Source organism: Narcine bancroftii, chromosome 12, assembly GCF_036971445.1.
Source record: "Narcine bancroftii isolate sNarBan1 chromosome 12, sNarBan1.hap1, whole genome shotgun sequence".
Classification (NCBI taxonomy): domain Eukaryota; kingdom Metazoa; phylum Chordata; class Chondrichthyes; order Torpediniformes; family Narcinidae; genus Narcine; species Narcine bancroftii.
The window spans coordinates 95,170,264-95,184,690 of NC_091480.1; the positions used below are offsets into that span (position 1 = coordinate 95,170,264).

General features: G+C 40.0%; 1 protein-coding gene across 1 annotated transcript in view; it reads right to left on the bottom strand.

Annotated features, from left to right (window-relative positions):
* The window catches only part of scn4aa (sodium channel, voltage-gated, type IV, alpha, a), a 159,670-nt gene that overhangs the window by 22,542 nt on the left and 122,701 nt on the right, over positions 1 to 14,427 (bottom strand). The window contains exons 19-23 of the mRNA XM_069904854.1: positions 13,799 to 13,953; positions 10,721 to 10,894; positions 9,190 to 9,312; positions 6,447 to 6,731; positions 2,874 to 2,927 (exon numbers count right to left, since the gene is read on the bottom strand). Of these exons, the coding sequence (XP_069760955.1) occupies positions 2,874 to 2,927; positions 6,447 to 6,731; positions 9,190 to 9,312; positions 10,721 to 10,894; positions 13,799 to 13,953 (791 nt within the window). The remainder of the gene's footprint in view (positions 1 to 2,873; positions 2,928 to 6,446; positions 6,732 to 9,189; positions 9,313 to 10,720; positions 10,895 to 13,798; positions 13,954 to 14,427) is intronic.

Here is a 14,427-nt window from a genome sequence, read left to right on the forward strand (position 1 = left end):
GAGATAATAAAAAATTTACCAAATAATAAGACACCAGGAGAGGATGGACTCCCAATAGAATTCTACAAAACATTTAAAGACCTAATAATACCGCCCCTCCTGGATGTAATCAACCAGATTGATGAGACACAAAACTTACCAGATTCATGTAAAACAGCAATAATTACAGTGATACTAAAACAAGGGAAAGATCCACTCTCACCAGCGTCATATAGACCAATATCTCTGCTAAACACAGATTATAAGATAATAGCTAAACTATTAGCGAACAGATTAGCAGAACAGGTACCGAAAATGGTAAATTTAGACCAAACTGGATTTATCAAAAAAAGACGCACAACAGACAATATTTGTAAATTTATTAACTTAATTCATGCAGTAGAAGGAAATAAAGCACCGGCAGTAGCAGTTGCTTTAGACGCAGAGAAGGCCTTCGACAGAGTAGAATGGAATTACTTGTTCAAAGTATTGCAAAAATTCAGTTTACCGGAGAAGTATATTAATTGGATTAAAGCATTATATAAGGGACCGTTAGCGAAAGTGACAGTAAATGGACATGTATCAAAGCAATTTAACTTAAGCAGGTCAACGCGGCAGGGATGCCCACTATCACCATTATTGTTTGCGCTAGCTATAGAACCACTAGCAGAATCGATAAGAAGAGATAATAATATAAAAGGAATAAAAATAAAAGACAGGGAATATAAAATCAGTCTGTTTGCGGATGATGTGATAGTGTACTTAACAGAACCAGAACTATCAATAAAAGAACTATATAAGAAATTGAAGGAATATGGAGAAGTGTCGGGATACAAGATAAACGTAAATAAAAGTGAAGCAATGCCTATGAATAACGCGGATTTCTCAAAATTTAAGGAGGAATCCCCATTCAGATGGCAAACGCAGGCAATAAGATACCTAGGTGTGCAAATAAACAAAAATCTAGGCCAATTATATAAACTCAATTACAATCCACTAATGAAAAAATTACAGGACGATTTAGAGCATTGGAAAGAGCTACCACTAACACTGATAGGAAGGATAAACTGTATTAAAATGAACATTTTTCCAAGGATACTATACTTATTTCAGGCATTGCCAATACAACTGACAGAAAAATTCTTCAAAGAGTTAAAGAAAATAATAAGGAGATTTTTATGGAGAGGGGGGAAACCGAGGATAGCACTAGATAAATTAACAGAATGGTATAAACAAGGAGGCTTACAATTGCCAAACTTCAAAAATTATTATAGAGCCGCACAATTAAGGTACCTATCAGATTTTTACCAAACAAGGGAAAAACCAGACTGGACGAGACTAGAATTAGATAAAATAGGGGAAAAGATACCTGAACACATATTATATAAATGGGACGAAAAATTGGTACAACATAGAACTTCTCCAGTATTACACCATCTCCTCAATATATGGAAGAAGATTCATGTAGAAAGAAATAAAATAAATTACCAAATACCAAAACTAATATTGACGCAAAATAAGCTACTCCCTTTTACAATAGACAACCTTGCCTTTAGAAAATGGGAAAAAAAAGGGATTAAAAGAATAGAAAATTGTTTTTCAGGAAGTAGATTCTTATCCTTTGAACAAATGAGAGATAAGTACAATATAACTGGAGATACAGCGCTGGCATATTACCAACTGAGATCCTACTTGAAAGATAAATTAGGAAGCAACTTGAGTTTACCAGAGGGAAGTAACCTTGAATATGTGATTACAGATACAATGTTAATCAAAAGATTTATAAAAAATATGTATATTAAACTGCAAGAAAAGGAAAATGAGGAAACAAATGGTAAAACTAAACAAAAATGGGAACAAGATTTAAATATAAAGATAAAAAAGGAAACATGGGAGAAGTTATGCTCTGGAACGATGAGAAATACAATAAATACGAGGCTACGTATGATACAATATAATTGGTTACACAGACTATACATTACACCGCAAAAGTTAAATAAATGGGACCCAACAGTATCTGATAGATGTTTTCGATGTAAAAAAGAAAGGGGAACAACAATTCATGCAATCTGGACATGTGAGAGAGTAGAAAAATTTTGGGATGATCTCAATCAGATATTAAATAAAATAACAGAAAACAATATACCAAAGAATCCAGAGATCTTTCTCCTAAGTAACATAAAAAATAAAGAATTTGGAATTGACTTGGAAGATGCACAAAAAAGATTTGTCAAGATAGCCCTAGCCGTAGCAAAAAAATGTATTATGTCAACCTGGAAATTGGAAGATAATTTGAAAATACAACAATGGTATATAGAAATGAATAAATGTATTCCATTAGAAAAAATAACATATAGTTTAAGAAATAATATTGAAATATTCGAACAAGTATGGAAGCCTTACATTAAATACAATAGCGAAAACCTACCGGGAACAAACATTACCTAAGTTGATGGAAGGAGAAGAAAAGAAAAGAATGGACTCAGTAGAATTTCTGGTGTATTTTTGTTGAATGACAACATTGTCTAACTGAATTAATGCAACCTAGATTGTATACCTAAAATGGATGAGAGGGGGGGGGTGGCTTGGGAGGAGGGAGGGGGGAGGGAGAAAAAGTCACTGTAAATGTGTGGAAAAGAAAAAGTGTATATCATGGCTATTGTGATTTATGGTGTGAAAAATAAAAAATTTAAAAATTTTAAAAAAAAAACAACACAGAAAATCGCGAAGACAGGAAGGGAGAGCGAGGAAGGGGAAGCTATCAAACTTCTGCTCTTTGCTTTTAAAGTGTGAGGTTTAAGCCATTAAAATTCTTTAAGCTCAATCAAAATCCAAATGTGTTTTGGCCAATGAAGATTTTAAGTGAATGGTTTTAACTAAGAACATCCACTCACCTCACGGGAGTCAACAGCCGCATACATTATATCCATCCAGCCTTTAAAGGTTGCCTTTTGGGAACAAAATGAAGGAGGCAATCAACATCATTAGTCAGGACATTTTCTTTCACTTAATTAATCAATATCAATGCTAACTTCAAGTACAATTAACCTACACATTCCATTAAAATGTCCTGTGTGCTGTGGCATAATTAATATTATACATTGTTCGAAGGGTAATTACAACCATTTGGACTCTGGAAGGAAATATTTCTTAGAAATACTCTGCGGGATCAATGAAAATTCATTTAAAAACACAGCAAGTTTTTAATGAAACTCAGCAGGTCGTGCAGTGTCCATGGACACTGTTGAGAGTGGCCGAGTTCCTCCAGCATTTCTGTGCTTTTACTACCGTCACAGCGTCTGCAGACTTTCGTGTTTCACTCAATAGAAATTCATAACAAGCTGGAAGATTACAGATCGAATAGATTGGTTGCAGTTTGGTGGAATTCGGGGATTATAAATGGATCAGTTGAAACCATTTAGATTAAATATTCCTTTAAAAAGGCTTTCTCTAATTTCTTTCAATGTACGTTTCCAGATCTCTAATGTCTCAATATTAGGATTAGTGAAAGCTTTATTAACTTTTGGCTCCATTTGAATGAGCTAACTTACTTCTAACAATTTGATATCCACAACTTTGTTTACAAAGAATGGAAAGAAAAGTAAACAAAATTAAAGTTCATTCTTTTTTCATTTGTCCCTTTATAATATTTTTCACTGGTGACTTTTTTTCCTGAAATTTTGAATCATTCTCCTGGAAAACTATCAGATGGTGGGAGAATGTAGTTCCTTAGAGACAGTGAACCTGCCTGACCCTTTTTATGACAAATTATTTCCAGCAATCCCTCCTCTGATGTCAGTATCACATCTGCGTCAATGCCCATCAACTAGACACAGTGCTTCTTGGACAGAAGCATATTTGAACTGATATTTCTTAAATTATAAAAAGATACACATGCTATGCTATTTAAAACATACTGTATATAAGGCTTTGTAAATGATTGTACTTCCTAAAAGTTTTGTCATTTCTTTACCACATTTAAGACATCTCTCAATTTCAATTTCCCTTCCCCATTCTATGCATGTCCAGGACCTCGTGCGCTGGCAAACCCTGGCCACCTGCAAATTGGGGAACCACACCTAATATTCCATCTGAGCACTCTCCATTAGATGGCATTAACATCAACTTCTCCAGCTTCCCTTAAGCCCTTCTCCTTTCCCAACCCCATTCTCTCTCCAGAGTTACCCCCTTCCAGCTTTTTTTTCCTCTTGTACCACCTATGTCCCCTTGCCCGTGGGCCTGTGCTCCTCCCCCCCCCCACCCCCCATCCTCCCCACCTTTTTATTCAGGTTTTTGCTTATACCTTGATGAAAGGCACAGCCCCAAAACATTGGATGTATATTTAATAAAAGATAATTAGACATAGAGCATGGTAACAGGCTCTTCCTGTCCTCTTGCCGCCCAAATACCCCAATTAACCTCCGTATGTTTTTGAAGGGTGGATGGAATCCAGAGCACCGGAGCATACCCACACAGACATGGCTAGTATAGCGGTACATCTTTGCTGTAATGAATGGTATTGATTTTCTCCTGCATTTCTGTGTATAAAGACATCTCTGTATCAGGTTTTGATTGTTTACACTGTGTATCTGCCAGGATGATAGCCACTGATTTGTTTGATTGTATTCTCTCATTTTGTTCCCCTAGAAGGCAGGACTCAATCAAATTTACAATTGTCTGAATGATTACCATCCCCATGACTTCTCGTACCTCATCCTCGCCTCGACCTTCCCCCTGCCCCTGTCCATTGCAGTTTAACCTGATCTCAGACACCGAACCACATGTTCGACTCTCTCCCTGGACCTCGATCTAATTGATGCTCCTAGCATGCTGTGCATTGATTTTTGGCTGCACACTTTATTGGGTTTTCCTGTAAATATCCATGAACTATTGGTTCGCCACGCCAATAATTAACACACCTTTTCAGGTGCCAACTAAATTCACAGTCCCATGCCTCAAAAATTGCAGGCCGAGGAGACGGGAGATATTAAATTGAGGCCCATAGTACTTATATTGGCAGATAATCTATTTATTTACTTACATATAGAAATGCAAGTAAAAACACAAGCATTGGATTTTGTAATAGTGTAACTCACAAGAAGTGCTCACGTATCCTTCAATGTGTCAAACGAAACTGGATTCAATCTGACATTAATGGGATTACAGTTAATTCACAATAATAAAAATATTCAATTATAGTTTCCAGTGTATGATGCCATTACAACTTGAATTTGGAGACATACTGATTGGGAGTTGAACTCTTTTACCTTATACGGATTGGACTGGATTTTAAGAATCTATCTGAGTATTACCTGTGTCAAGAAAGTGAATATTGACAGGATCTTTGGCAATGAAGCATTTATCTGAACTAAATCCTCTGAACTGGTTGTCTCATTAAAAAAAACCACTAGAATCAGGAATACAGAAAAGTGCTGGAGAAACTCAGTCATCACACAGCGCCTATAGAAAGTAGAGGGTAACCAACGTAGAAGGGAAAGGGAGGCGGGTTGTTTTGTTTGTTTTTTGTAAGAGAAAGCTATATACTTTGATATTAGAGAGTTTTCTAGGTATATTTATGGAATGAAAACAAAAATATTTTTTAAAAAGGGTCACTAATCAGGCTGAACCCTTCATCAAAATATAAGCAAAAAGCAGGCATGCACCTGAATTAAAAAGGTGGTGGGTGGTGGGGGGTGGGGGGTGGGGGATGTGGGGAGGAGAGGAGGGAGAAGGGACAGGAGGAGGGTGGAGGGGTGGGGAGGAGAGGAAGGAGGGGAAGGAGGAGGTTGGAGGGGTGGGGAGGAGATTGGAGGGATGGGGAGGAGAGGATGGAGGGGCAGGAGGGTGGGGAGGAGAGGAAGGAGGGGTGGGGAGGAGGAAGGAGAGGAGGGAGAAGGAAGGAGGGGTGGGGAGGAGAGGAGGAAGGAGGGGAGGGGAGGAGGGAGGGGCAGAAGGAGGGTGGGGGGGAGGAGGAGGAGGAGGAGAGCAGGGGGAAGAGCTCAGGCCAACAGGTAAGAAAGAGGTCATAGGTAGTGTGGTGGTACACCACCAGCCTACTGCAGGGGGCGACTTCTGTACCTTCAGAAGAGCACGGGGGACAAGGCAACACCTGGCCGGCTGTCAATCAGCCGACCTGAATGGACCAAGCCCCTCCCGGTCAGCTGTCAATCACCTTTCGGGATACAAGCTGGATCTGGCCCTTCGAAGACAGTCTCAGAGCTTGCAACAGCACTCCTCATAGCCAGCTCTGTGGAAGTTTACGTTGAATAAAGCCTGTACAATGGACTTGATGTTTTGTGTGTCTGCTTCTGTTCAATAGCGCACCACAGGTGCATGGCACCGCAATCCCAGCGTCTGCAGACCTTCTTGTTGAACTAGAATCTACCCTTTCCTTCGAGGCCCCAATTGAATCCCTCTTTGTCTCGGATTCAGATATTGAAAGGCAATAAATGTGAGCTTTCACTTACCACTTGGAGCAAGGATAAGTAGCCCTGGCCAACATTATCAAAGTTGACCTTCAAATTGACCCATCGCACTTCATCAGGCATTTTTGAAATGTAATCTTCACAATTGCTTCTGTTATTGATTTGTTCAAGAGGAAAGATTTCAGAGGATGTGGTGTTTATGCATTTGTAAAACTTTCCAGCAAACAAATTCACTCCCATGATACTGAAAATTAGCCAGAAGATGAGGCAGACAAGGAGGACGTTCATGATCGATGGGATAGCACCCACCAGTGCATTGACAACCACCTAGAAAAAATAAATGCAAACAGTAAGTACCACATTCTACCAAGTGCCCGTCCAATCTGCATCCATGAAAAGACTTGCTTCTTGTTTTATTATTACATGATACTTAATTTTGAGAAACAGAGCTGTATGTTTAGCATAATTAAGCTATTACAGGGGCCAGTAAGCTGGGTTCGAATCCTGCGCTATCTCCAAGCAGTTTGCATGTACTCCCTGTGACCTTTGTGGATTTTCCCCAGATGCTCCGGTTTCATCCCAAGTTCAAAAGGCGCGTAGGTGAATTGGTCACATGGGTAATTTTTGGGTGGCATGGGTTCATGGGCTGGAAGGGCCTCTTACCGTTGTTATGTCACAGACCAGCAGCAGTAGAATTCACTAAGACAGTGTTATTTGTAAAACAATATATTTATTAATAAGTATTAATATAACATCTTACTTAAACCATTACAGCTTTTGGCACAATTCGGGAAAGTCGGTTCGAATTTCAGTCTTAGAAATTCTGCTTTGAAACTCAGACTTTTTAACTGTTGCACAGAAGTAATCATGAAGGCGGCAAGGGAGAGAGACTGTGTAATCAGAGAGCCAAAAACTCAAGAATCCTTGCGAGTTGCTTCCAGAGGCATGTCCTTTCATACGAATGATTGATACAACTCCTCTCTTCCTTGCGTAGAGGAAATAAAACATGCAACTTCCACGATGCTTCCAAAACCCAGGGATGGGTCATTTGAAATGGTCCTCAGAATGGTCACAATCCAAATGCAGGAATGACCTTGCTTCCTTTCCCCAGATATGGGTCAATCAAAATGACCATTACAATGGTCATGGTGGTTCAACAATAATTCCCCAGAATTATCCACCTCACAGAGCCATTCTGTGTCTATCAGATGACTTGCTGATGAATACTGAATTCTTTTTCTTTAAGTGTCCCAAACACATGACTCATAATCTCATGTCTCACTCACCACCCTCTCTTAAGTGTCCCATCTGTTTTTCTTGAATAAACACCATTGTTCTTTTCTTCTCCCAAAGTGTCAACTTTGAATAATGTTCCTACTTGATGATGCCTCCTGTTTGAACACAAGCTGTAAAAGGTCTTGCTGTAAAAGGTTTGTAGCCTGTGTTAACCCTTAAAGTGTGGTTACTAAATGAAATCTGAGCTTGTAATACCGTGCTGTATCTCTAAATTTAAAAAAAGATAAATTATCCAAGAAGCACAGACTGAATTCACTTCATCTAATCAATATTTCCTTTCACTGCCTGCTCACCTCACTTCCTGCCTGTGGTCATCAGTTCCACATTTGAACCAAGCTTTGAATAAAACAAGTTTCTCTCAAAAAAAATCTTACTGAATTTTGCAGTGTCTTGATCGTATTTATCACTTCCAGTTTTGGATGCCCCACAAATGGAGGCATTTTCAAAACCTGACTTAATTTGAAAGAACACAATGCGATGGATCATTGCAGATCTAATCCCAAAGCAGTGCAAGCACAACTGCGTCATTGCTCCTATCCTCTCCTCAATCTCCCTCACTACCATCCCGCACCTCACCTCCAACAGGCTTCTTGTCAAACTTGCACTAATCAAAGTGGGAAACTGGTCAACCTTCATGCCTTCAACCCAAAGCCAAGATCAGTCAAACCGCAATCATTAAGTCAAAGCACAAAGCTGGAGAAACTCACGTGGACTTTATGTCGCAAAAGATAAAGATACATCAACAACATTTTGGACTTGAACCTCTTCATCAAGGTATAAGCTTAATGTAGGCAGGCGCCTGAACAAAATAGTGGGGAGCGGCAGACAGGAGGAGGTAATAGGCATGCCCTCCCTCCTGCCAGCAGAAATGTGCTCCTTCCCTTGCCCCTTTCCTCCACTATTTGGTTCAGGCGCCTGCCTACATTTTGCTCAAACCCGAAATGTTTACCTTTGCTGTATAAAGTGCATTGTTTGATCTGCTGGGTTTCTCCAGCATTATGTTTTTACTTCAATCACTGTGTCTGAGACTTTCATGTTTATTACAATCGTTAAATTTTCAGATAATGTTTGCATAAAGGAATACTTGGAGACAAGCCATTATTGACACACAACAAAAAGATGGGGCTTATTACAAACATCTGAAAGGCAAGAGTCCTCGATCAAGCTGTCCCAAGGATATAACTCCAGCCTCTGAAAGTCAAGGTCCTGGAACAGAAAGGGCTTTACTTATCTCAGGAACCACCTCTCAGTGAAGACAGGTATCACTGATGGAATTCACCATCATCTCCAGTACACCAGCATAACCACCGGCAAACATAAATGGGGCAAGAAAAGAAAGAATCATTTTTGAAATGGATGTTTTATTCAAAGATTACAGAGTGTTTAGAGATTAGTGGAGAAAGATCCATTGTATCTTTCTTTATAATGGGAAGCAAAACAGTGAAGATTTTGGCAGAAACTTAATTGAAATAAAATATGATTAACTTACCCGCATTCCCTCAAACCGAGATAAAGCTCTTAGGGGTCTCAGAGCTCTTAGCGTCCGGAGGGACTTGATAGGTCCTAATTCGTCATAACCAAGGATATTTGCAGTCAGACTGATCAAAGACACCTTAAATGTGTTAAAAGGAAGAAATTAGAAGAGTGAAACACTTTCATTTATCCCTCAGTGTACAAATAAAATGAAGATTTTTCTTCCTGAACACGATGGATTTTGAGCTGCTAATCACGAAAATCACCGTAAAAGTTTCTATCACTTAACATTTTTTAAAGATATTGTAATTTCCTGTCATATCTTAAGTCTACTCAAAGCATACAAAACCATGTAGTGCAACATGTCATTGAAAATACATTTTCTGCATTCGCACTTGCACGTCTTCCCGGCTGATCTTGGTGCCGTCAGTGACGGACACGGTGAAAGGTTTCACCAGGACATTGCGACCATGTAAAAGTGGTATCAAGGCAACTAGAATTCATCAATGCTGGCCGACTATGGTTGAACACTATCAAGAGAGGCATCAGATGACAAGTGCAAACAAAAATCAGCTGCAAAATATTTTTAGGTCCGTTGAACTAACGCCAAGTGTCAGCGTCATTATGCGATTAAATATCCTAAATTCCATAAAAGTTAATAAGAGTTTCTCCAGCTTTTTACGTGATACATCAAATCTATAATCATAACCCCTTTTTTTCCCCCAGGAAGCAAACTTTTTGAAATAAATTTGTTGTCCAGTGTAATTGGAGCTTTCACAATGTGGTCAATACGTACAAATTTAACAAATTACCATGGTCCTTTTTCTTTAAGATAAGAATCATAGCAATTTTCCTGTTGCGAATTGAAAAAAATGTAATAAAATTATTTTATAAACAATAAGATAACAATGTTATCTAAATGGAGTCCTCATTGAATATGATTTATGATCCGCACCACCCTTAACAATCCAGAATACTACCAACAGGCTGGAAATTTATGTTTGTTTCTTTGGGTGATAAAACAGTATTAAATGGTGGTATAGACCATCTCTGAAATTTGAGTCTTTTGACTTTTAATGAAATCAGATTTCAGAAATGGGGTTACAATACACTTGCTGCTTTAAATCATGTCCTGCTGCTGACTGGGGATGAGTCTAAGAGCTTTTGTTGCACCCGGATATATATTGGCAAGTACCCAAATACTTGGGCCATAGTTGGCAGTCTGTCGATTCTCCTGATCATCAACGTTCATCTTAGATTGACCTGTGAACTAGGCTTCGCTTTGTACTTGATTAATTATGCTGATACCACTTCATGATGTTTGTTGTCAATTTAAGAGAGGTTTGAAACAAGACAATTTTTGCATCAATTACCTGCAAATGGATGAAAGGAAAAATAGAGGTACGAAGGATTTAATAGGTTGACTCAACATCAAGGGCTAAAGGGCCTATGAATCACAACACATTTTTTGATCGAAGTTCATCTAGGATTTAATATTTTTGTTTGGCTTGTGAGATATTTTATTCTAGTGTTCTTCCAATACTTACATCAACAATCAAAAAATCTAGCCAACACCAGGCATTGGTGAAGTATGTCTTGAATCCATAAGCAATCCATTTGAGCAACATTTCCACAACAAAGATGTATGTGAATACTTGATCAGCGTATTCAAGCAATACCTTAATTATCTTCCTTTTTTCTATGTATATATCTTCAAAAGCCTGGAAGCACATTAGAAATGTAAGTCTTGGCACCTAGGCAGTCCAATTAAGACATTGTAGTCGAATCATTCGACTTCTTATCAAAATAACAGAGCAAAGTTCAAACTGCAGGGAGTGTTCACAGAATTTTTGTCTCTGTCATGGATATGTGGGCACTGGGCATTGCCTGAACTATGGGCAGTGTTAGCACTTAGTTGTTAGTACTTTAAATGAATATTGCCAATAAATTTGATGCAGAGTATTATTCAATTCAAAATTAAATTGGAGTAAATTGCACTTGCGACCAATTGCAGATAAAATTTTTGTTAGTGTTGAAACTTGATCAGAAACAACCACCTATCAATCAACCTTATGACCCTGAACTGATTTCCACTTCAGCAATCCAGGTCTTTTCTTATGTAGGTTTCCTTTAGAAGTCCACGCTGCTGAAGATCCAGCTGCGCTGGGTAGGTCACGTCTCCAGAATGGAGGACCATCGCCTTCCCAAGATCGTGTTATATGGCGAGCTCTCCACTGGCCACCGTGACAGAGGTGCACCAAAGAAAAGGTACAAGGACTGCCTAAAGAAATCTCTTGGTGCCTGCCACATTGACCACCGCCAGTGGGCTGATAACGCCTCAAACCGTGCATCTTGGCGCCTCACAGTTTGGCGGGCAGCAACCTCCTTTGAAGAAGACCGCAGAGCCCACCTCACTGACAAAAGGCAAAGGAGGAAAAACCCAACACCCAACCCCAACCCACCAATTTTCCCCTGCAACCGCTGCAATCGTGTCTGCCTGTCCCGCATCGGACTTGTCAGCCACAAACGAGCCTGCAGCTGACGTGGACTTTTTACCCCCTCCATAAATCTTCGTCCGCGAAGCCAAGCCAAAGATTGCCCTGCGAACCCGTCTTTAGCTAGATGGTGATAAATCTGTGGAATGTGTTGCCATAGGCAGTTGTGGAGGCCAAGTCATAGGGTGTATTTAAGACAGAGATTGTTAGGTTCTTGATTAGCCAGGGCAACAAAGGTTATAGGGAGACAGCCGGGCAGTGGGGCTGAGTGGGGAAATGGATCACGACATGATTAAATGGCAGGGTAGACTCGATGAATGAAGGATGAAATGTCAATTAAGCAGATTATTTTGTCCTGAATTATCTTGAGATTCTTGTCTATTGTTGAAGCTTCACTCAATCAAGTAAGTTACATGAAACAAATTAAAATTTGGACATACATCACAGTAGCAGGCTATTTCGGCCCATAAGTCCTTGCTACCCAATTTACACCCAATTAACCTACTCTTCCGGTACATTTCGAACAGTGGGAGAAAACTGGAGACACGGGGAGAACGTACAAACTCCTTACAGATAGCACGGGATTCGAACCCTGGTCCCGATCACTGGTGCTATTAAGGCATTGCACTAACCACTACACCAAACTTCTGAATTGAGTGTTATCATCAATGGAAACGCTATGGGGAGTTGAGCCACTAGCCTCTGATCTAATCTTACAGCAAAATATTTATGAAGACAACAGTTGGGTTTCTTGTGAATAGGAATTCAATAATTTTACTGTCAATGTGAGGCAAGTCCTGTGGAAATAGTAATTGCCAAGAACAGTATTAATTCATGTCTCTTGCACATATCACATCATTCACACAGAGACGAGACAAAGCGCGGAAGCAGCCAGTTGAAATGGTATGGAAAGCGTGCGTGTGTTTGCACCGAGGACTAGAGTTACATTTTGTTGGGTCGTACTTGTACAATTGGATGACAAATAAACTTGAACACTTGCTGATTTCCATCACTGGAATAAACAATTAGTTTTCTAGACTCAGGTTCTCACTCTACAGTTACTTCAAAAGTGCTTTCATTCTATCTATTTATTTATTTAGACATACAGCACGGTATCAGGCCATTTCTGCCCATGAGCCCATGCTGCCCCAATTGCATCCAATTGACCTACAACCCTCCTAGGTTTTGAAAGGTGGGAGCAAAACGGAGAACCAGGAGGAAACCCAAGGAGACACGGGGAGAACGTACAAACTCCTTACAGACAGCGCAGGATTTAAATCCCGCTCCCAATTGCTGGCGCTGTAAAAGCATTGCGCTAACTGCTGAGCCAACCGTGTCCCCATGACAAAAATGAATGTCAAAATTTAACATCCTCCTCAATCTTCAAACAAAAATGATGGCCTTTAGTTGTGACCTGTGCAGTTTAAAATAAATACGAACACAAATGGGATGGCATTGTCAATTGTCAAGAAATTACAATGTGAAATGTTAACCACGATACTAATGCGATCAGGAATCATATCAATCAAGGAAAAGCAAATGAACAGATTTTACTGAAATGCTGGATGAACTGAACAAAGTTTGCAGCTTTGAGACCTGCTGAGATCCTCCAGCATTTCTATCTTTTTACTATAATCACAGCATCTACAGACTTTCATGTGTCACTCTAACAGCTTTTACTCTTTGTATCATTTCTTCTTTTCTTTGGCTTGGCTTCGCGGACGAAGATTTATGGAGGGGGTAAAAGTCCACGTCAGCTGCAGGCTCGTTTGTGGCTGACAAGTCCGATGCGGGACAGGCAGACACGGTTGCAGCGGCTGCAGGGGAAAATTGGTGGGTTGGGGTTGGGTGTTGGGTTTTTCCTCCTTTGTCTTTTGTCAGTGAGGTGGGCTCTGCAGTCTCCTTCAAAGGAGGTTGCTGCCCGCCGAACTGTGAGGCGCCAAGATGCACGGTTTGAGGCGATATCAGCCCACTGGTGGTGGTCAATGTGGCAGGCACCAAGAGATTTCTTTAGGCAGTCCTTGTACCTTTTCTTTGGTGCACCTCTGTCACGGTGGCCATACCAAACTAAACTGCATCTTTAAGCTCTGCTCTTAACCATACATATCCACTCACAGGGAAGAAACTTACCAGAGCACCACTACTGAGCAAGATCATAAAAACGATGAATGTTTCAAACCAGTTGTGTTCCACAATCTTGAAGCAGGTTTTCCTCAAGTTCCACCACATTTTGCCCCGATCGCTCTTCAAATCAAGTTCCAGACAGGGACAGATTCTCAAGCAACCTGCACAAGCAGCAGTGGTTTAGATAGGTTATTCCTTTGATGCCTTCAGTGTTTACGTGTGATTTAAATTTAGATGTACAGCACGGTAACAGGCCATTTCAGCCCATGAGTCCATGCCGCCAATTTATATCCAATTAACCAATATCCCCGGTACGTTTTGAACAGTGGGAAGAAACCAGAGCCCCCGGGGAAACCCATGCAGACACGGGGAGAACGTACAAACTCCTTACAGACAGATTCGCACCCTGACACTGTAAAGGGATGGTGTTAACCCTTATGCTAAGCATGCTGCCTGTAATATCTTTACCCCGCAGAGCTATGAACATTAGAGCATTATAATGCAAGACTCTTCAGTGGGTGATATACGTATATATGTATAGTGCAGATTTTTAGACACTGGAGAGAGGAATCAACAAAGCTGAATTTACATTTTTTTTTAAAAACCAAGGTGTAAGGAAGGTAAGAAGGGTAGCC